The sequence below is a fragment of the Pristis pectinata genome, chromosome 13, assembly GCF_009764475.1.
Source record: "Pristis pectinata isolate sPriPec2 chromosome 13, sPriPec2.1.pri, whole genome shotgun sequence".
Classification (NCBI taxonomy): Eukaryota; Metazoa; Chordata; class Chondrichthyes; order Rhinopristiformes; family Pristidae; genus Pristis; species Pristis pectinata.
Window position 1 is genome coordinate 40,152 of NC_067417.1, and position 24,154 is coordinate 64,305.

Sequence of the window (24,154 nt, forward strand, 5' to 3'; positions counted from 1 at the left end):
CTCAGACCAATGGATGTAGGAACTAACTCTCCGCCCAGCCCAGATCAGTTTTTAGAGCTCTCTGCCTTTCTTCCTTCAGTATTTTGATAGCACTGGGACTCATCCTCTTACTGGAGATCCTTTCAACTTTCCCCATTGTCAGGTAACCCAAATGTTTAGACCAAAAATTGCAGATCACTGAACTGTATTGTTTTAATTGTTTGGCAATGTTTTGATTTTTAATAGCAGGTGGATCAACAAAAGAACATATTTAAACCTTCTCATAAATGTAGAAATTTTGCTTTGTGAACCCTCTCTCCCTTAATCCCCTTCCTATCCCTCCATTCCTTCCTTATCCCTCCATCTCCTCGCCATCACTTCATTCCCTCTTTCTGTCCCTTCGTCTTCTACCGTTTATCTCATCCCTCTCTTGTTGCTTTTTTGTTCTTCTGAAATCTGTTATCATCATTTTGTTATTTTCTAGTGATATGGCCAGTGAAAGTTTTCTGATCCTTGATTCCATCCTGACTGGCAGTGCTTTCACTTATTCTGGGAGGTTAAAGTCACGCCGTACCAAATGGAATATTCGGGCCTCCGAAATGTCCAAACGTACTTTCAACCCAATCCGTGCCATTGTGGATAATATGAAGATCGAGCCAAATCCTGAGAAAGCCATGATTACCCTGTCTATTGGTAAGAGATAACATGCAATGATTGCACTTTATAAGAGCATTGAGCCCATACAATGATGGGACATTTGCTCATCTTTCATTTTGACAGTTCAGATTGGGGGAAAAACCAATTTGAGAGAAATCTGATATATTTTGAAGTAAATACAGTGAGATTCTGGGGTAAATTCTGAGTACATCTCCATGGTCTAACTCATGGGATATGAAATGAGAATTGTAGACTTTGTAGAATTTCACTCAGTTTTCAAAAGGGTTATTGTGACTTCGCACCTGATTGAGAAACATTTTCAAAAATGGATTCTGTTATGTTCCCTTTGGGAGAGTGATGTTGGAGCTGGGAAGGCAGAATGGAAGTGAGGTTAGTGTATAATGTGGAATCAGTCAGGGAACTGGGGCTTAGAGTTGCATGTGGAGGGGTTCAGTGGTTGAGCTTACAAGTGAAGGGAGGGAACAAGGTTTGGTGTTGAGCCCCTGGTGGGAGGAAGGTGTCAGAACTTGCTTTTGAGATTATAGGTGTAGAGAGTAAAGTTACGATTTCTATGTGAATTGCTGTTGGGGGGAGGAACCCACTGGCCCGTGTGATGTTTATACTTTACTTCAGCAATGGTGCACCAGCTGCTTTCCCAGATCTCAGAGTTTAATTCTGAAAAATCATAATATTATCGATAGTTGTGAATATTTAGAAGCATCCTCTTGAGCCTAGTTTTGATGAATGTGTCAATAACCTATCTTTTTATTAAAGGTGATCCCACAGTATTTGGGAACCTTCCAACGAATGAAAAGATTTTGCAAGCTATGAAAGAAGCAGTGGACTCAGGAAGATTCAATGGCTATGCACCTTCCATAGGTACTGACTTAGAATTCTAACACAGTATAAGGGCTAAGTTATAAACTACATTTGAATCTTAATTCTCATCATAGACAATTTATACTATTTTTGCTGTATGTGTATTAATTTCAATGGGTTGGAAAGAGATTTAGCTCAAATGAATTGGAAACTAAGATTGACCTCTACAGAGGAAATGAACAAATTATCTTCAAAATGTATATTTTGGTCACTGGCCTTCTGCCAGTGAAAATAGAGTAAATAAATTTTTAAAAACTTACACAATCCTCCATGATTTTGAAACCCTATAAATGTCTCTTTGATCTCTCCACATAATTTAAGTACTTCATCCATAGTATCATAGTACTTGTTAATTTTCTTATTACAGCACAGAAGGTCATTTGATTCCCTTGCCCATGCCAGCTCCCAGCAACAGAATCATGTCTGTACCATTCCTCCTCTCCTTATTTCCATGTAGCCCTGCAACCTGGTAAATGGATAGGTACATGACGGTGGGCCAAAGGGACTATCTCTGTGCTTTTTGGCTCTACGCTTCTATGACCCTACACCGTCTCAGTTATGTTCGTCTCAGTCCTAAGTACCTTACTCCATGTTCGGAGACTGTGATGCATGATTCTAGACACCCAGCCAGGGAGATATACTCCCTGCAGCCAGCTTGTCTAGTCCAGTCAGGCACACTCTCAGACCTGATGCAGGGTTTTGACCCGAAGTGTTGCCCATCCCTCTGCCTCCACAAATGCTTCCTCCAGCAGTTTGTTTTTTGCTCCAGATTCCAACATCTGCAGTCTCTTGTGTCTCCTGTCAGAATTTTGTACATTTCAATGAAATTCCCTCTGATTCTTCTTAAACTCTGGTGAATACAATACAAAATTAAAAAAAGAAAAATTGCAGGAAACACTTAGCAGCTTAGGCAGTGGAAAGCGAAACAGAGCGAATATTTCAGGTCGAAGACCCTTCCTCAGAACTGGGAAAGAGAGAAAACAGAGGTGACTCAGAACTCCATGTTGCCTCCCACTTCAGTTCACTGTGCTCTGACTGATTGTCAGTGGCCTTCTGCACTGTGGATTCCAAGCTAGCTTGAGTAACAGCACTGCATCCTTCCAGATTATATCAAATGGTATAACTGTAGATACTCACTTTCTCTATCTGGATCGGAACTGGTCACTTCTGCTGTCAGCCATTCACCTGTGATAGTGGCTATCTGTCTCTAATAGTGTTTTTCTCTCTCTAATACCACAGCCTGACTTGCTGGGCATGTTCTGCAGCACTGCATTGTCTAACTTTTATGTTCCTTTGTTTGTATTCTCGCTTTTTAACTGCCCTAATTACATAGCTTTAATTCATTTCCTCTCTCGCTAACTATCCCATTAAGTATCCCCATGCAATCCTAGCATTCTATCAGCAATATTCCCTCTATTTAATCCATTCTTCCCCCCACCTCCCCATTTCTCTGCAACTTAACACTAACGACCTCTCTTTCCGAGTTCTGATGAAGGATTTCTGACTTCAAATGTTGACTCTGTTTCTCTTTTCACAGAGGCTGCCTGACCAGCTGAGTGTTTCCTGCATTTTCTGCTTTTATTTTAGATTTCCAGTATATTGTTTTTTCTCGTCTGGTGAATTTAAACCTGGCTGATCTAATCTCCCCTCATTCATCAGTTCTGCCATCTCAAGAATCAGTTTGGTGAACTTTATTGCATTCCCTCAATGGCAAGCATACCCCTTCTTAGGTCAGGTGACCAAGTATGTGTTAATAAAGAAATACTACTACAGAATATGTTGAGCCTGAAAAATGACAAATTCCAAGGAGCCACAAGAGACTGCAGATGCTGGAATTTAGAGCAAAAAACAAACTGCTGGAGGAACCCAGCTGCTCAGGCAACATCTGTGGAGGCAGAGGGATGGTTGATGTTTCAGGTCAAGACCCTGCATCAGGACCTGATAATCAATATCCAAGATTATTAAAAGAGGTAGCATGGTAGTGGATACTCTGGTTATTACCTTCCATGTAGATTCTGTGACTGGTTCCTACACTTGGCAGGTGGCAAATGTGAGTCTGCTAGTTTAGAAAGGAGGGTAGAGAAAAAATGTGGAACTGCCAACTGACTGTTAAACTGACATCAACAGCAGGGAAAATGCTGAAATCATCGAATAACCAAATCATACAGCATGGAAACGGGTCATTCGGCCCAACTCGTTCACACCAACCAGTGAGCACCCTTCTGTATTAATCATATCACCCAGCATTGATCTGCAGCCTTCTATGCCTAAATAATTAATCACTCATCTAGACACTCCTTAAATGCTGTCAGTGACACTGCTTCAACGATTCTCTCACGCAGTACATTCCAGATATTCATCAGTCTCTGGGTGAAGAAGATCCCCCTCATATCCCTCTAAATCTCTTCCCCATTACCCTAAAACTGTCCTCTAGTTTTATATACTTCTGATAATGGGGAAAGTTTCTTGTAATGTACCCTATTTCTACTCCTCATAATTTTATATACCTCAATCCTCTGCCCCAGGGAGAACAGAACTAGCTTCTCCAGTCTTTCCTCATATTAAGGGCAAGGGAGATAAAATTAGAGCGTGGATCAATATATGGAACTATGATGTTGTGGCCATTACAGAGACTTGGTTAAGAGAGGGACAGGACTGACTGTTTGGTGCTCCAGGGTTTTGATGTTTTAGAAGAGATAGAGAGGGAGGTAAAAGAGAGGGAGGAGTAGCGCAACTAATCAGGGACAATATCACAACTGCAGGAGGTTGAGGGGAGACCTGATAAAAATTTATAAGATTATGAGAGGCATAGATAGGGTAGACTGCCAGTATCTTTCCCCAGGTTCAAAATGTCTAATACCAGAGGGCATGCATTTAAGATGAGAGGGGGTAAGTTCAAAGGCGATGTGTGGGGCAAGTTTTTTTTACACAGAGTGGTGGGTATCTGGAATGTGCTACCAGGGCTGGTAGTGGAGGCAGATACAACAGAGGCGTTTAAGAGGCTCTGAAATAGGCACATTCATGTGCTGAAAATGAAGGGATATGCACGTTGTGTAGGCAAAATGGATTAGTTCAGTTAGGTATTTAACTACTAATTTCATTAGTTTGGCACAACATCATGGGCTGAAGGGCCTGTTCCTGTGCTGTACTGTTCTATGTTCTGCCTCACACTCGCTCGGATTAAACTCCACCTGCCATTTCCCAGCCCATATCTGTAACTGATCTATATTCTGCTATATCCTTTCACAGCCCTCTACACTGTCCACAACTCCACCAATCTTTGTGTTGTCTAATGTCCACCTGTCTACATTTTCATCCAAGCCAGTTATATAAGTATATCACTAACAACAGAGACCCCAGCCTGATCCCTGCGGGATACCACTGGTCACGAACCTCCAACCAGAATAACAGCTTTCTCCCACTATCCTCTGTTTTCTATGGGCAAGCCAATTCTAGAACATAGAACACTACAGCACAGTACAGGCCCTTCGGCCCACAACATTGTGCCGACATTTTATCTTGCTCTAAGATCTATCTGATGTCACGAACCAGCAACAAAAGAAACACACTGAGCATGATTCAGTGTTAAAAACTATTTTATTAATCACTACTTATGACCATACGTAAAATAAAAGTAAAAATGTTAGTATGTTAGAATTCAAAAAAAATGTTAAACCTTGAACGTTAACCCCAAAACTAAACTCTTCGTGTGTGTGTGTAACAAAGTCCCAAACTCCACGTTCAGGAATGGTTCTTAAAGTTCAGTTCCGCAAGCCATAAGGTGAAACATGAGCAAGGGCTTCTTCAACAACCACCGTTGTCTGAAGATAAGACGTAGATGTAGAGAAACATAGAGAGAGTAAATACGAAATCCAAATGTTCCACGATGGAACCCAAACGACACTTCAGTGTTTACTTGGTAGTGACTTCCTCACCCCGAAAAGCATCCGAATCGTGGTCGTCCACACACAAATACCTGTTTCCTTCTACAGGTCAGCAACAAAGTGAACTCCACCGGATTACTTCCAATTTCCATACATGGATTTCTGTGGCAGACACAGTTATTGTTTCCCATCCATCGATAGAAACAACCAGCAGGCTGGTGTCTCTCTCCCTTCTCTCTCTCTTCTTCTGACTTCTTCAACAACGTCATTATGTCCTTTATCTTCTATTGACGTAAGCACGCCACACACACACACACACACACACACACACACACACACACACACACACACACACACACACACACACACACACACACTCTATCTAAAAGGGACATTCACTGAGTGCGTAACACTGACCCTTCCCTCCCCTCCCACGTAGCCCCCTATTTTTCTATCATTCATGTGTCTATCTAAGAGTCTCTTAAATGTCCCTAATGTATCTGCCCCCACAACCTCTGCTGGCAGTGCGTTCCACGCACCCACCATTCTCTGTGTAAAAAAGCGTACCCCTGATATCCCCCTTCCTCCAATCACCTTAAAATTATGACCCCTCATGTTAGCCATTGTCACCCTAGGAAAAAGTCTCCGACTGTCCACTCGATCTATGCCTCTTATCATCTGGTACACCTCTATCAAGTCACCTCTTATCCTCCTACTCTCCAAAGAGAAAAGCCCTAGCTCACTCAACCTATCCTCAGAAGACATGCTCTCCAATCCAGGCTACACCCTGGTAAATCTCCTCTTCACTGTCTCTTAGCAGGATGTGAAAGGAAGCTTCCACATCCTTTCTATAATGAGGCAACCAGAACTGAACACAATTCTCCAAGTGTGGTCTGACCAGATTTCTATAGAGCTGCAACATCATCTCATGGCTCTTGAACTCAATACCCCGACTAATGAAGGCCAACACTCCATATGCCTTCTTAACAACCGTATCGACCTGCGTGGCAACCTTGAGGGATCTGTGGACGTGGACCCCAAGATCCCTCTGTTCCTCTACACTGCTAAGAGTCCTGCCATTAACCTTGTATTCTGCCTTCCAATTCGATCTCCCGAAGTGTATCACTTCACACCTATCTGGGTTGAACTCCATCTGCCACTTCTCAGCCCAGCTCTGCATTCCATCAGTATCCTGTTGTAAGCTACAGCAACCTTCTACACTATCCACAACACCACCGACCTTTGTATCATCAGCAAACTTACTAACCCACCCTGCCACACTCTCATCCATTTATAAAAATCACAAAGAGCAGGGGTCCCAGAACAGATCCCTGCAGAGCACCGCTGGTCACTGACCTCCAGGCAGAATACGCTCCATCTACCACCACCCTCTGTCTTCTATGGACGAGCCAATTCTGAATCCACACAGCCAAGTTTCCCTGGATCCCATGCCTCCTGACTTTCTGAATAAACCTTCCATGAGGAACCTTATCAAACGCCTTACTAAAATCCATGTACACCACATCCACTGCTCTACCTTCATCAATGTGCTTTGTCACATCCTCAAATAATTCAATCAGGCTTTGTGAGGTACAACCTGCCTTTCACAAAGCCATGCTGACTGTCCCTAATCAGCCTATGTTTCTCTAAATGCCCAGAAATCCTGTCCTCTAAGAATCTTCTCCAGTAATTTGCCCCCCACTGAAGTAAGACTCACTAGTCTGTAATTCCCAGGGTTATCCCTACTTCCTTTCTTAAACAAAGGAACAACATTTGCCACCCTCCAATCATCCAGCACTACTCCTGTGGCCAGTGAGGACGCAAAGATCGTTGCCAAAGGCGCAGCAATCTCTTCCCTAGCTTCCCATAATAACCTTGGATATATCCCGACCAGCCCCGGTGACTTATCTATCCTAATGTTTTTCAGTAGTTCCAGCACATCCTCTTTCCTCACATCGACATGCTCCAGCATATTAGTCTGTCGTACGCCATCCTCACAAACATCAAGGTCTCTTTCTCTGGTGAATACCAAAGCAAAGTATTCATTAAGGACCTCCCCTACCTCTTTTGACTCCAGGCACATGTTTCCTCTTTTATCCCTGATTGGTCCTACCCTCACTTTAGTCATCCTCTTATTCCTCACAAACATGTAGAACGCCTTGGGGTTTTCCTTGATCCTACTCGCCAAGGACTTCTCATGCCGCCTTCTAGCTCTCCTAAGTCCATTATTAAGCTCCCTCCTGGCTACCTTGTAACTCTCCAGTGCCCTGTCTGATCCATGCTTTCTAAACCTTAGGTAAGCTTCTTTCTTCCATTTAACAAGATATTCTACATCTCATGTCAACCACGGTTCCTTTACTTTACCATCCTTACCCTGCCTCAGTGGGACAAACATCCAGAGCGCCATGCAAGTATTCCTTAAACAACCTCCACATTTCTGCTGTGCACTTCCCCAAGAACATCTGTTCCCAATTTATGCTCCAAAGTTCCTGCCTAATAGCATCATATTTCCCCTCCCCCAGTTAAAGACTTTCCCATATCATCTGCTCCGATTCCTCTCCAAGGCTGTGGTAAAGGTCAGGGGGTTATGGTCACTATCCCACCAAGAGATCTGAAATCTGATCAGGCTCACTGCCTAGTACCAGGTCCAGTATGGCCTCTCCTCTAGTCGGCCTGTCCACATACTGTGTCAGGAATCCTTCCTGTACACACTGAACAAACTCCATCCCATCTATCCCCTTTACACTAAGGAGGTGCCAATCAATATTAAGGAATTTGAAATCACCCATGGAAAAAACCCTGTTATTTTTGCACCTCTCCAAAATCTGCCTCCTGATCTGCTCCTCAGCATCTCTGCTGCTATTGGGGGGTCTGTAGAATACTCCCAATAGAGTGATCGCTCCCTTTCTGTTGCTGACTTCCACCCACACTGACTCAGTGGACGATTCCTCCAGGACATCCTCCCTTTCTACAGCTGTGACACTGTCTCTGATCAGCAAAGCCACTCCCCCACATCTTTTACCTCCGTTCCTGTCCCTCTTGAAACATCTAAACCCCGGAATATCCAGCAGCCATTCCTACCCTTGCAACAGCCAAGTCTCTGTAATGGCCACCACGTCATATTTCCACGTACTAAACGTTCCACATTCTGAATCCAAACTATCAAGTCACCGTGCACCTGTGCAGCTTAACCTTCTGGATCAACCTACCATGAGGGACCATGGGGGATCTTGTCAAGTGCCTTCCTAAAAGGACTGATTAAGGATAGTTGGCACAGCTTCCTGCATGGGGAAATCATGTCTCATTAATTTGATTGAGTTTTTTGAAGAGGTGACCAAGAGAACTGACATAGGCAGGATGGTAGACATTGTCTACCTGGACTTTAGCGAATCCTTTAACAAAGTCCTGTTTCCATGCTGTTTAACTCTATGACTCTATGTCTCTTCTGACAGAACTTGGAATGCAAGTCCATAGCTCACTGAAAGTGACAACACAAATGGATATGGTGGAAAAGAAGGCATAGTGCTACTTGGGAGGGTTTAAACTAGTCTAGTAATGGGGTGGGACCTAAGTAGTACGATATCAGATGAGAAAGTTGAAGCAAATATAGAGGTTATAGCAAGAAAGTCCAGTAGGCAGGCAAAACAGGCACAGAGAGTGAAGAAGGTCTGATAGGCTAAACTGCATTTACATTGCATTTACATTGCTCTGCAAAGACATGTTCCAATGAGACAGGGGAGTCGTGATAGGATACAGGAACCGTGATGTATGAAGGCTATAATAAATCTAGTCAAAAGGAAAAGAAAAGCATACAAAAGGTACAGCGAGCTAGGTAATGTTAGAGATCTGGATGAGTACAAGGCTAAAAGGAAGGAACTTAAGAAAGAGATTAGGAGAGCCAGAAGGGGACATGAGAAGGCCTTGGTGGGCAGGATTAAGGAAAACCCCAAGGTATTCTACGTTTGTGAAGAATAAGAGGATGAAATGCAAAAGGATAGGGCCTATCAAGTGCAGCAGTGGGAAAGTGTGTATGGATCCGGAAGAAATAGCGGAGGCACTTGATGAATACTTTACTTGAGTATTCACCATGGTAAAAGATCTGGGGGATTGTAGTGGGGACTTGCAGCGGCCTGAAAAGCTTGAGCATGTAGATATTAGAAAAGAGGTGGTGCTGAAACTTTTGGAAAGCATCAAGTTAGATAAGTCACCGGGACCGGATGAGATGTACCCCAGGTTGCTGTGGGAGGCGAGGGAGGAGATTGCGGAGCCTCTGACGATGATCTTTGTGTCGTCCATGGAGACGGGAGAGGTTCCGGAAGATTGGAGGGTTGCGAATGTTGTTCCCTTATTCAAGAAGGGGAGTAGGGATAGCCCAGGAAATTATAGACCGGTGAGTCTTACCTCAGTGGTTGGTAAGCTGATGGAGAAGATCCTGAGAGGCAGGATTAATAAAATTTGGAGAGGTATAATATGATTAGAAATAGTCAGCATTGCTTTGTCAAGGGCAGGTCCTGCCTTACGAGCCTGATTGAATTTTTTGAGGATGTGACTAAGCACATCGATGAAGGGAGAGCAGTAGATGTAGTGTATATGGATTTCAGCAAGGCATTGATAAGGTACCCCATGCGAGGCTTATGGAGAAGGTGAGGAGACATGGGATCCAAGGGGACATTGCAGTGTGGATCCAGAACTGGCTGGCCCACAGAAGGCAAAGAGTGGTTGTTGAAGGGTCGTATTCTGAGTGGAGGTCGGTGACCAGTGGTGTACCTCAGGGATCTGTACTGGGACCCTTACTCTTTGTGATTTTTATAAACGACCTGGATGAGGAAGTGGAGGGGTGGATTAGTGAGGTTGCGGATGACACGAAGGTTGGGGATGTTGTGGATAGTTTGGAGGGCTGTCAGAGGTTACAGAGGGTCATAGATAGGATGCAAAGTTGGGCTGAGAAGTGGCAGATGCAGGTCAACCCAGATAAGTGTGAAGTGGTTCATTTTGGTAGGTCGAATATGTTGGCGGAATATAGTATTAATGGTAGGACTCTTGGCAGTGTGGAGGATCAGAGGGATCTTGGGGTCCGAGTCCATAGGACGCTCAAAGTGGCTGCGCAGGTTGACTCTGTGGTTAAGAAGGCATATGGTGTATTGCCCTTCATCAATCGGGGAATTGAATTTAGGAGCCGAGAGGTATTGTTGCAGCTATATAGGTCCCTGGTCGGACCCCACTTGGAGTATCGTGCTCAGTTCTGGTCGCCTCACTACAGGAAAGATGTGGAAGCCATAGAGAGGGTGCAGAGGAGATTTACAAGGATGCTGCCTGGAATGTGGAGCATGCCTTATGAAAGCAGGTTGAGGGAACTCGGCCTTTTCTCCTTGGAGAGATGGAGGATGAGGGGGGACCTGATAGAGGTGTATAAGATGATAAGAGGTATTGATAGGGTAGATATTGATAGGGTTTTTCCCCAGAGCTGAATTGGTGGCCACAAGAGGACATAGGTTTAAGGTGCTGGGGAGTAGATTTAGAGGAGATGTCAGGGGTAAGTTTTTTACTCAGAGAGTGGTGAGTGCATGGAATGGGCTGCTGGAAATGGTGGTAGAGGCTGATACGATAGGGTCTTTCAAGAGACTGTTAGATAGGTACATGGAGCTGAGTTTGAGGGCTATGGGTAAGCCTAGTAATTTCTAGGATAGGGACATGTTCGGCACAGCTTTGTGGGCCAAAGGGCCTGAATTGTGCTGTAGTTTTTCTATGTTCTATGTTCTATTATTGCAAGAAGCCTCACAGTTAAGACAGATGAGAGTATGGATCAGCACATAGGATTGTCATAGAACATAGAACAGTACAGCAAAGGAACAGGCCTTTCAGCCCACGATGTTGTGCCGAATTAAACTAGTAATTAAACACCTAACTAAACTAGTCCCTTCTGCCTACACATGTCCATATCCCTCCATTCTCTGCAAATTCATGTGCCTATCTAAGAGCCTCATAAACACCTCTATCACATTTGCCTTCTCTATCACCCCGTAATGCATTACAGGCACCCACCACTCTCTGACTATCAAAAAAAACTTGCTCCACATATCTGCTTTGAACTCTCCCCTTTCCCCTGTGCAACCACCACCCCACCAAGTGTTAGTCATTTTGACCCTGGGAAAAAGATACCAGCTGTCTATCTATGCCTCTCATAACCTTATAAACTGTCAGGTCTTCCCTCAGCCTCCACTGTTCCAGAGAAAACAACCCAAGTTTGTCCAACCTCTCCTCATAGCACATGACCTCTAATCCAGGCAGCATCCTGGTAAACCTCTTCTGCACCCTCTCCAAAGCCTCCACATCTTTCTGTAATGGGGCGACCAGAATTGAATGCAATACTCTAGATGCGGCCTAACCAGAGACTTATAGAGCTGCAACATAACTTCCTGACTCTTGAACTCAATGCCTTGACTAATAAAGACAAGCATACCATACACCTTCTTTACTACCCTATCAACTTTAAATTAAAAGAGCACTATGAGTACACCAGCCCAGCTACATGGTGTGATTTGCAAGGCAGGAGGAGGAACAGAGCTCCAGCTCCTATTTTCTTGTGTTCCTGCTCTCCACTCACCAGGTATATTCACTTGTGCAAAATGAATGAGACTATTTGAATTGCATCCAGGCTTATTTCTTCTGCTTTCTGTGTAGGTTATCAAAGTAGCAGGGATGCAGTGGCTAACTTCTACAGCTGTCCTGAGTCACCCTTGAAGGCAAAGGTAATAATCCGGAAACATTTGTCTTGTTGATAGGGAAGAGCAGGGTCAGAAAAATGGGTGGTGTGTTGGGTGGGGAAACAAAGTTGTTAGGGGATTGTGGGAAAGGGTGCTGTTGGGGATGTGGAGGATTGGAGAGCATAGCAAGATGTCTGAGAGAGGAAAAAGAGATGATAAGGAGGGTGCTGGGGGACGTGTAGTAGAGGCAGGTGTGGGAGAGGGATGTGTCGAAGGAAAGCTGTCAGATAGGGGATGGTAAGTATTTCCTTTGGCTACAGATGCACTGTGGGGGATTAGAAGACTGCAAATAGGGTGATTGTGTCTGGAAAGGGAGTGGAATGGGTAACTGTGGCAGTGAGGTGGTTAATAGATGACTCGCCCAGTGCCACGGACTGACATTCCAGACACCTGAGTTCACATTGCACCACTGCACTTGTAGAATTTAAATCTGTAACATTAATCATTTGAAATTAAAAATAAAAATAGCCATTGGTAACGGTAACCACAAAACTACTAGATTGTCATACAGACCCATCTGGTTTATCATCTTCTTTCAAGTGAGGAAATCTGCCACTCTTATGGTCTGATCTAAGTATGAGTCCAACGCCACTAATGATGTTGACTCTGAAATAATTTAGCAAGCCAGTCAGTTGCCAAAGATAATTAGAAATTAGCAATAAATATTGGCATCACTAGTGACCCCCAGATCCTGTTAAATAAAAATGAAATAAAAAAACCATATCAGTGATGACAAAATTGTTTGAAAAAATTCTGAGGATCAGTATTAATCAACATATAGACAGGTAGCAGTTAACCAGGAGCAGTCAGCATAAATTTGTCAAATGAAGATTATGTTTGACTAACTTTGAACTTCTTGAGAGGATAACAAAGACTGTCAATGAGAATAGTCATGTCTTGTAAGTGGACTTTAACAAGAACTTTTACGACGTCCCACATGGCAGAATGATCAGGAAAGTAACAGTTCATGGGATTCCAGAGAAAGTAGAAAGATGGATTAAAAGTTAGCCTAGTGGCAGGAAGCAAAATATAACATGGGATGGCAGTTTCAGCCACCATAGGGCTGGAGGTTTGTAAATAGTGAGATTCCACAGCTCTCAGTATCAGGGTCTATGGTACATATGAATTATCTGGGCTTCAATGTGGAGGTTATAATTCAGAAATTTGCCTTTAACAATGATACCAAAATTGGCAGTGTGCTTCATAATGTGGCAGAAAGTTCCAGGCTGTAGAAAAATATAAATCGATTGTTTGGTGAGCACAAAAATAGGACTTCTAGAATAGTCTGAGTTCATGCATTAGGGTGAGCAAATAAGGCAAATAAAGACATGAAATCTGTTTATAAATGAGATGAAGAGGAGGATCTCAGAGTACATTTATACCAAGTCCAGAAGATCACAGGGCAAGAAAGCAAGGTCATCAAGAAGCTAACAAACTGCAGATGATGAAATTTGAAACAAAAACAGAAAACTCGTTCTGATGAAAGGTCATTGACTTAATATTAACAGCAGAAGTGCCTAATGTGTGGAATAGAAAGATAGAAACATAGAAAAACTACAGCACAATTCAGGCCCTTCGGCCCACAAAACTGTGCCGAACATGTCCCTACCCTAGAAATTACTAGGCTTACCCATAACCCTCCATTTTTCTCAGCTCCATGTACCTATCTAACAGTCTCTTAAAAGACCCTATCGTATCCGCCTCCACCACTGTTGCCGGCAGCCCATTCCACGCACTCACCACTCTCTGAGTAAAAAACTTACCCCTGACATCTCCTCTGTACCTACTCCCCAGCACCTTAAACCTATGTCCTCTTGTGGCCACCATTTCAACCCTGGGGAAAAGCCTCTGACTATCTACCCGATCAATACCTCTCATCATCTTATATACCTCTATCAGATCCCCCCTCATCCTCCGTCGCTTCAAGGAGAAAAGGCTGAGTTCCCTCAACCTACTTTCATAAGGCATGCTCCGCATTCCAGGCAGCATCCTAGTAAATCTCCTCTGCACCCTTTCTATGGCTTCCACATCCTTCCTGTAGAGAGGCGACCAGAAATGAGCACAGTACTCCAAGTGGGGTCTGACCAGGGACCTATATAGCTGCAACAATACCTCTCGGCTCCTAAATTCAATTCCCCGATTGATGAAGGACAATACACCACATGCCTTCTTAACCACAGAGTCAACCTGCGCAGCCACTTTGAGCGTCCTATGGACTCGGACCCCAAGATCCCTCTGATCCTCCACACTGCCAAGAGTCCTACCATTAAGACTATATTCTGCCATCATATTTGATCTACCAAAATGAACCACTTCACACTTATCTGGGTTGACCTGCATCTGCCACTTCTCAGCCCAACTTTGCATCCTATCTATGACCCTCTGTAACCTCTGACAGCCCTCCAAACTATCCACAACACCCCCGCACCTTTGTGTCATCCGCAAACTTACCCACCCCTCCACTTCCTCATCCAGGTCGTTTATAAAAATCACAAAGAGCAAGGGTCCCAGTACAGATCCCTGAGGTACACCACTGGTCACCGACCTCCACGCAGAATACGACACTTCAACAATGCATCATAACTTCTTGACTCCTATACTCAATACCTCGATTAATGAAAACAAGCATTCCATAAGCCTTCTTAACAACCCTATCTACCTGTGTAGCCACTTTCAGTGAGCCATGGACTTGCATCCCAAGGTCTCTCTGCTCTTCAACACTGTTAAGGGTCTTGCCTTTAAGAGTGTGCTGCCTCTTGGCATTAGTCCTACCAATGTGCAACACCTCACATTTATCCGGGTTAAACTCCATCTGCCATTTCTTTGCCCGCATCTGCAACTGATCTATATCACGCTGTACTTGCACCATTATTCTACAGTATTCACAACTCCACCAATCTTGGTATCATCTGCAAAATTACTAACCTACCATCAATATACTCATCCAGGTCATTTATGTACATCACAAGCTTTAAGATAGTTATGAATGAGGATAAGAGTGGACCTTGCACAAAAGTATTAAATTGGGGGGGGCAAATTGAGGGCATCAGACAGAAGTCAGTGAGAGTTAATTGGGAAGAGTTGTTTTCAGGCAAATCCACACCTGACATGTGGAGGTTGTTTAAAGACCTGTTATGCGAGTTCAGGACCAGTTTGTTCCAGTAAAAGGGAAGGACAAGGATGGCACGGTATGGGAAGCTTGGATGATGAGAGATGTAATCAATTTAGTCAAGTAGAAGGTAGATATGTAAGGTTTTGGAAGCTGGAATCGAACAGAGTGCTTGAAGGCCATAAAGGAGCCAGAAGGGAACTTGAGAAAAGACTTGCTTATCAGGAGACCACAGTCAGTGCAGATTGGTAGTAACATCTCCTCCTCACTGACAATCAACACAGGTGCACTTCAAGGATGCGTGCTTGGCCCACTGCTCTACTCTCTCTACACTCATGACTGTGTGGCTAGGCACAGCTCAAATGCCATCTATAAATTCGTCAATGACACCAATGTTATTGGCAGAATCATAGATGGTGATGAGGAGGTGTACAGAAGTGAGATAGATCACCTTGTGAGTGGTGTCGCAAAAACAACCTCGCACTCCACATCAGCAAGACCAAGGAACTGATTGTGGACTTCAGGAAGGGGAAGTTGGGAGAACACACACCAGTCTTCATTGAGGGGTCATCGGTGGAAAGGGTGAGCAGCTTCAAGTTCCTGGGCGTCAGCATCTCAGAGGATCCACCTTGGGCCCAACACACTGATGCAATCACAAAGAAGGCACGCCAGTGGCTCTACTTCATTAGGAGTTTGAGGAGATTTGGTACATCACCAAAAACTCTTGCAAATTTCTACAGATGTATGGTGGAGAGCATTCTGACTGGTTGCATCACCACCTGGAATGGAGGCTCCAATGTGCAGTATTGAAAGAGGCCGCGCAGGGTTGTAGGCTCAGCCAGCTCCATCATGGGAACAACCCTCCCCGCCATTGAGAACATCTTCAAGAGGCGGTGCTTCAAGAAGACAGCATCCATTATTAAGGACCCACACCACCCGGGACATGGTCTCTTCACGTTACTACCATCGGGGAGAGGGTATAGGAACCTGAAGACCCACACTCAATCCCTCAGGAACAGCTTCTTCCCCTCCACCATCAGATTCCTGAACGGTCCATGAACCCATGAACACTACCTCATTATTCTTCTTTTGCACTAGTTATTTATTTTTGTAACTTATAGTAATTTTTCTGTCTTTATGTCTTGCACTGTACTGCTACTGCAAAAAAAAATTTCACAACATATGTCAGTGCTAATAAACTGATTCTGATTCTGACTTAGGAGAGCTAGAAGGGGTCATGAAAAGTCCTTGGCAAGTAGGATTAAAGAGAATCCAAAGGCATTCTACACATCAAGAGCAAAAGGATGACTAGGGAGAGGGTAGAATTGCTCAAAAATAAAGGAGGGAATTTGTGCGGAGGATGGGCAAGATGCTAAATGGTATTTACTGAGGAGAAGGATATAGAGGATAGTGAGATCAGAGTGGAGCATGCTAAGATGCTAGGGCATTTCGAGATTAGGAAAGACATTGAAAAACTAGGTCCCCAGGGTCTGATGGATATACCCTAGGTTATTTAGAGAGGCAAGAGATGAGATTGCTGGGGTCTTGACCAAGATCTTTGTACTTTTGCTAGTCACAGGTGTGGTGCTGGAGGACTGGCGGGTAGATGTTCATTTGTTTAAGAAGGGGAATGGGGATAATTCTGGAAATTATAGACCGGTGAGTCTCATGTCAGTGGTAGGGAAACTAATGGAGAGGAACCTTAGGGATAGGATTTATCAGCATTTGGAGAAGCATGGTCTAATTAGGGACAGTCAGCATGGCTTTGTGAGGGGTAGGTCATGTCTAACTAATCTGATTGAGTTTTTTGAGGAGGTGATGAAGGTGATTGATGAAGGTAGAGCTGTGGATGTTGTATACCTGGATTTTAGTAAGGCATTTGACAAGGTCCCACATGGTAGGCTCATCCAGAACATTAGGATGCATGTGATCCACGGTGACTTGGCTGATTGGATCCAAAATGGCCCATAGAAGATAGTGGTGGATGGGTCTTTATTCTGGATGAAAGTCCGTGACTAGTGGTGTTCCGCAGGGATCTGTACTGTATCTGTATATCAGTACAAATATATAATATGATTTGGATGAAAATGTGGTAGGGTAAATGAGTAAGTTTGCAGATGACACAAAGATTGGTGTTTTTTGTTGATTGCATAGAAGATTTCCAAAAGATACAGCAGGATATAGATCAGTTGCAGATATGGGTGAAGAAGTGGCAGCTGCAGTTTAATCTGGGCATTAGTATATGGATGGGAGGGGTTTGGAGGGATATGGTCCAGGTGCAGGTTGATGGAACTAGGCAGAAGATCAGGTTGGCATGGACTAGATGGGCTGAAGGGCCTATTTCTGTGCTGTAGTCTATGGGCAAGTGTGACATGCTACACTTTGGGAGATCCAACATAAGGGGAAAGTACACAGTTAATGGCATGATCCTTAACAGCATTGATGAACAGAAGGGTTGGGGTACATGGCTTCCTAAAAGTGGCCACACAGGTTGATAGGGTGGTAAAGAAGACATATGGCATGCTTGCCTTCATTAGCTGAGGCACTGAGTTCAAGTCAGGAAGTTATGTTACAGCTTTATAAAATTCTGGTTAGGCCTCATTTAGAGTATTGCATTCAGTTCTGGTCACCTCATTATGGGAAGGATGTGGAGGCTTTCGAGAGGGTGCAAAGTGGAGGATGTGTTATGAGGAGAGGATGAACCAGCTGAGGCTGCTTTCTCTAGAGCGGTAAAGGCTGACAGGAGATTTAATAGAAGTTTATAAAATTATGCAAGGCATAGATAGAATAGACAGCTAGTACTCTTTACCCAGGATTGAAATATCTAGTACTAGAGGGCATGTATTTAAGGTGAGAGGGGAAAGTACAAAGGAGGTTTCGTTGAGTCACAGAGTATTACAGGAAGAAGGGTAATTTAGAAAGTGGTTGATATCTGGAATGCATAGCCAAAGGAACTGGTGGAACTCAGTATCATTACTATGTTTAAGAGACATTAGAGAGACACTTAAATAGGCATGGAAGGATACGATCCTAATGCGGGCACATGGAAGTAGTGTAGAGAGGCAAAAAGATTGCACAGATGTAGTGGGCTGAAAAGTTTCTGTGCTGTACATCTACAACTCTAAAGGTAGATAATGTGGCTAAGATGGAAACCTGGCCTTCATTGCTCAGACTATTGAGTACAAGAGCAGAGAGGTTATGGTCCAGCTTTTTAAAACTTTGGTCAGACCTCATCTGGAGAACTACATGCAGTTCTGGTCACCATACCATAGGAAGGATGTGATTTGATAGTGATGGAGAGGGTGCAGACGAGATTCACTCAGATTTTAATTATGAGGAGAGAGTCGAAAGGCTAGATCTGTTTTCCCTGGAGTAAAGGAGATTAAGAGGGGACCTGATTGAGGAACATAGATAGAAGTAGACTGCAGGAAACTATTCCTCACATCAGAGGTAGATAAAACTAGAGGATATAGATTTAGAGTACAGGGATCTGAGGGGGACCTTTCCCACCCAGAGAGTGGTAAGTACCTGGGGAACACTGCATGAGAAATCAGTGGATCAAGAGTCACTGACAGCATTTAAGAAGTGTCTAGACAAGTATTTGAATTCTCTCGGCATAGAAGGCTACAGTCATAGAGTAATACAGCACGGGAAAAGGCCCTTCAGCCCAACTGTTCCATGCTGACCACAGCATCCTCCCTGCTTGTACCAGTTGCCCATGTTTGACCCATAACCCTCCAAGCCCCTCCCCTCCATGTACCTATCCAAATGCCTCTTAAATGTTGCAATTGTACCCTCCTCGACCGCTTCCTCTGGCAGCTCATTCCGGGTACTCACTACCCTAAAGAAGTTACCTCCCAGGTCTCCTTTAAATCTCCCCCCTCTTATCTTGTATCTGTGCTCGCTAGTCATTGGACTCCCGAACCCTGGGGAAAAGACTATGACCGTCCACCTTATCCAGATCCCTCATGATTTTATAAACTTCTGTGAGGTCACCCCTCATTCTCCTATGCTCCAAGGAATAAAGAGCTGGGATGAGTACGGATTGGTGCCTACTGGTCAGTGTGGATGTGGTGGGTTGAATGGCCTGTTTCCATGTTGTATGACTCTATGAATCTATAAGAAGACAGCTTCTAGCTATCTCTACACTCTCTGATACCCAGACTTCCCTGTTACCGCCCTCCCATCCATGTGTTGTACGGTCATAGAGTGGTACAGCACTGCACAGGCCCTTCAGCCCACCATGTCCATACCAACCTATGTACTTATCTATAGTAGTCCCACTTACCTGCATTTCCTCTGTAGCCTAATGCCTTGACAAGTCAAGAGTCTAGATGCTTGTTAAATATACATGTTATTGTGGATTGGGAAACTGGAAAGGAGATGGCAAGTACATGAGGAACTGAACTTCATTCTGTGTTGTAAATTTCAATTATTCTTTGATGGACTAGAGATATCAGGAGAGTGAGGGAAAACTATAATTCCAAGCCAACTCTTCAACAAACTCCAAGACCTGGGACTCAACACCTCCCTCTGTAACTGGATCCTTGACTTTCTGACCAACAGACCGCAATCAGTGAGGATAGGCAGCAACACCTCCAGCACGATTATTCTCAAAACTGGTGCCTCACAAGGCTGCATCCTCAGTCCTATATTCTAGTTCCTATATACTCATGACTGCGTGGCCAGATTCTGCTCTAACTCCATCTACAAGTTTGCAGATGATACCACTATAGTAGACCATATCTCAAATAATGATGAGTTGGAGTACAGGAAGGAGATAGAGAGCTAGGTGACATAGTGTCATGACAACAAACTTTCCCTCAATGTCAGCAAAACAAAAGAGTTGGTCATTGACTTCAGGAAAGGGGGTGGTGTACATGCACCTGTCTACATCAATGGTGCTGAGGTCAAGAGAGTTGAGAGCTTCAAGTTCCTTGGAGTGAACATCACCAATAGCCTGTCCTGGTCCAGCCACGTAGGTGCCATGGCTAAGAAAGCTCACCAGCACCTTTACTTCCTCAGGAGGCTAAAGAAATTTGGCATGTCCCCTTTGACACTCACCAATTTTTATCGATGCACCAGAGGACGCATTCTATCTGGATGCATCAGGGCTTGGTATGGCAACTGCTCTTCCCAGGACCATAAGAAACTGCAGAGAGTTGTGGACACAGCCCAGCGGATCACGGAAACCAGTCTCCCCACCATTGACTCTGTCTATACCTCTCGCTGCATTGGTAAAGCAGCCAGCATAATCAAACACCCTTCCCACCCGGGCCATTCTCTCTTATCCCCTCTCCCATCAGGTAGAAGATACAGGAGCCTGAGGGCACATACCACCAGGCTCAAGGACAGCTTCTATCCCACGATGATAAGACTATTGAACGGTTCCCTTATACGATGAGATGGACTTGTTTGACCTTGCACTTTATTGTCTACCTGCAATGCACTTCCCTGTAGCTGTGACATTTTACTCTGTATTCTGTTACTGTTTTTACCCTGTCCTACCTCAATGCTCTCTGTACTACCTCGATGCACTGTGTAATGAATTGATCTGTACGAACGGTATGCAAAACAAGTTTTTCACTGTACCTCAGTACAAGTGATAATAATAAATCAATGCCAATACCAAATGTCAGAGGATGAGACAACATGGTTCTGCAGGGAGTGAGGTATTGGGGATGGGAGAGCCGTAGTGGTTATGGGGCAAGGGAGGTATTTGATTGGGTCAGCAGTGGCAGGAATGGGAGGCATCTCCCACTGTCCTGCAGTAAATGTTACTGTGATTGAACCAGTCCATATATCTCTTGTTAACATGCAGTAATTGAGCTTGACTGATATCATATTTTATTCCTTAGGATGTGATTTTGACCAGTGGTTGCAGTCAGGCCATTGAACTAGCCATCAGTGTCTTGGCAAACTCAGGACAGAACATTCTGATTCCCAGGCCTGGATTCTCTCTCTATAAAACACTTGCTGTGTCTCTGGGCATTGAGGTTAAACTCTACAATTTACTGGTATGTAATACTGGACTGAACAAAGTATGAGTTATGGGTAATTGGTCTGGTTCTGGGCAGCATAAGCTGTTGCGGCTCTCCACCTTCCATAATGGTACCCACAGTCTCAATTGTACAGCAAGTATGGACCTTAAAATAATTGCACAAAATATTAAATGGGGAGATTATAAGAGTCATACAGCACAGAAATGGGCCTTTCATATCATAGAGTCATCAATTCATACAGCATCAAATAGGCCAATTCAGCCCAACTCATCCATGTTGACCAGTGGGCACATTTCCATATTAATCCCATCTTCAGCATTTGACCTGTAGCTTTCATTGTCTTGGTGATTCAAGTGGTCATGTGGACATCTCTTAAATGCTGTTAATGTCTCTGCTGCTACCATTCTCTCCAGAAATGCATTCCAGGTACTTACCATTCTCTTGGTGAAAAAGGTCCTCCTCAAATCCACGCTAAATATCTTACCTATCATCCTAAATCTATGTCCTCTAGTTTTATTCACCTCTGATAAGGTGAAAACATTCATGCAGTCTACCTTATCTATACCCCTCATAATCTTATATACATAGAATATAAAACAGTACAGCACAGGAACAGGTCATTTGGCCCATGATGTCTGCACTGACCATGATGTCAATCTAACTAATCCAATCTGCCTACATGTGGTCAATATCACTCTTTTCCCTGCTAACATTGAACATAGAACATTACAGCACAGTACAGGCCCTTCGGCCCAGGATGTTGTGCCAACATTTTATCCTGCTCTGAGATCTATCTAACCCCTCCCTCCCACATAGCCCCCCATTTCTCTATCATTCATGTGGCTATCTAAGAATCTCTTAGATGTCCCTAATGAATCTGCCTCCACCACCTCTACCAGCAGTGCGTTCCACGCACCCACCACTCTCTGTGTAAAAATACTTACCTCTGACATCCCCCTATACCTTCCTCCAATCACCTTAAAATTATGCCCCCTCATATGAGCCATTTTTGCCCTTGGAAAAAGTCTCTGACTGTCCACTCGATCTATGCCTCTTATCATCTTGTACACCTCTATCAAGTCACCTCTCATCCTCCTTCTCTCCAAAGGGAAAAGCCCTAGCTCACTCAACCTATCCTCTCCAATCCAGGCAGCATCCTGGTAAATCTCCCCTGCACCCTCTCTAAAACTTTCATGTCCTTCCTATAATGAGGCGACTGGAACTGAACACAATACTCCAAGTGTGGTCTAACCAGAGCTTTATAGAGCTGCAACATTACCTGGCAGCTCTTGAACTCAATACCCCAACTAGTGCAGGCCAACACACCATACACCTTCTTAACAACCCTATCAACCTGCGTAGTAACCTTGAGGGATCTATGGACGTGGACTCCAAGATCCCTCTGTTCCACCACACTCCACAATGCTATCATATCTGCTTCAACCACCTCCCCTAGTAGTGCATTCCACACACCTACCACTCTCTGTGCAAAACATTTGCCTTGCACATCTTTGTTAAGCTTTCTCCCTCTCATCTTAATCCAAATATCTAGTACAAGAGGGCATGTATTTCAGGTGAGGGGAAAGTATGAAGGAGATGTGCGGGGCAAGTTTTTTTTACACAGAGTGTAGTGGGGGCCTGGAATGCACTGCCAGGGGTGGTGGTAGAGGCACATAGCATAGGGGCATTTAAGGGACTCTTAGATAGGCACGTCAATATGCAGAGGAGGGAGGGATATGGTCAATGTGCACAGAAGAGGGACTAGATTAATTAGGAGCATTGGTTTAATTAGTTCAGTACAACATCATGGGCCAAAGGACCTATTCTGTGCTGTACTGTTCTATGTTCTATTTCCTCTAGTATTTGAAATTTCCACCCTGGGAAAAAGACGCTGATTATCTATCCTTTCTATACCTCTCATAATTTTTTATTCTTTTTATAATGTTATTAACATGGTTAGTAAGTTTGCAAATGACACCAAAATTGGTGGTGCAGTGGATAGTGAAGAAGGTTATATAAAATCACAATAGGATCTAGATGAACTGGGGAAGTGGGCCAAGGAATGGCAGGTGGAATTTAACTTGGACAAGTGCAAGGTGTTATGTTTTGGTAACTTAAACTAGGACAGGACTTGCACGTAAATGGCAGAGCCCTGGAGAGTGTTGTAGAACAGAGAGACCTAGGGGTATAAGTACATAGTTTTCTGAAAGTGGTAACACCATGGGTGGTGAAGGAGGTGTTTGGCACGCTTGCCTTGATTGGGCATGGCATTGAGTACAGAGTTGGGATATCATGCAGCAATTGTACAAGTCAATGGAGTATTGTTTATTGACTGCAGCTCTGCTTTCAATACTATAATTCCAAGCAAACTCATCTCCAAACTCCTAGACCTGGGACTCAACACTTCTCTTTGCAACTGGATCCTTGACTTCATGACTAACAGACCGCATTCAGTTAGGAAAGGCAGCAACACCTTTGCCATGATTATCCTCAACACTGGTGCCCCACAATGCTGCATCCTCAGCCCTCTACATTACTCTCTATACTGCGTGACCAGATTCTACTCTAACTCTATATACAAGGAGGGGCTGGATAGGCTGGGACTTATTTCCCTGGAGTGTAAGAGAGCTGATGGGTAACCTTACAGAGCTATATAAAATTATGAGGGGCATAGATAAGGTGGATGGTCACAGTCTTTTTTCCCAGGGTAGGGGAATCTTAAACTAGAGGACACAGATTTAAGGGGAGAGGGGAAAGATTTAAAAGGGACCTGAGAGGCAAATTTTTCCACACAGAGGGTGAGGGTATATGGGACGAGCTGCCAGAGGAAACTGTAGAGGCATGTATAATTGCAATGTTTAAAAGACATTTGGACTGGTA

At 44.0% G+C, this 24,154-nt stretch overlaps 1 protein-coding gene across 1 annotated transcript in view; it reads left to right on the forward strand.

Moving 5' to 3' along the window:
• The window catches only part of tat (tyrosine aminotransferase), a 78,910-nt gene continuing 54,756 nt past the window's right edge, over positions 1-24,154 (forward strand). Inside the window, exons 1-5 of the mRNA XM_052028629.1 lie at positions 1-142; positions 464-672; positions 1,411-1,515; positions 12,081-12,148; positions 21,131-21,289. Of these exons, the coding sequence (XP_051884589.1) occupies positions 468-672; positions 1,411-1,515; positions 12,081-12,148; positions 21,131-21,289 (537 nt within the window). The 5' untranslated portion in view covers positions 1-142; positions 464-467. The remainder of the gene's footprint in view (positions 143-463; positions 673-1,410; positions 1,516-12,080; positions 12,149-21,130; positions 21,290-24,154) is intronic.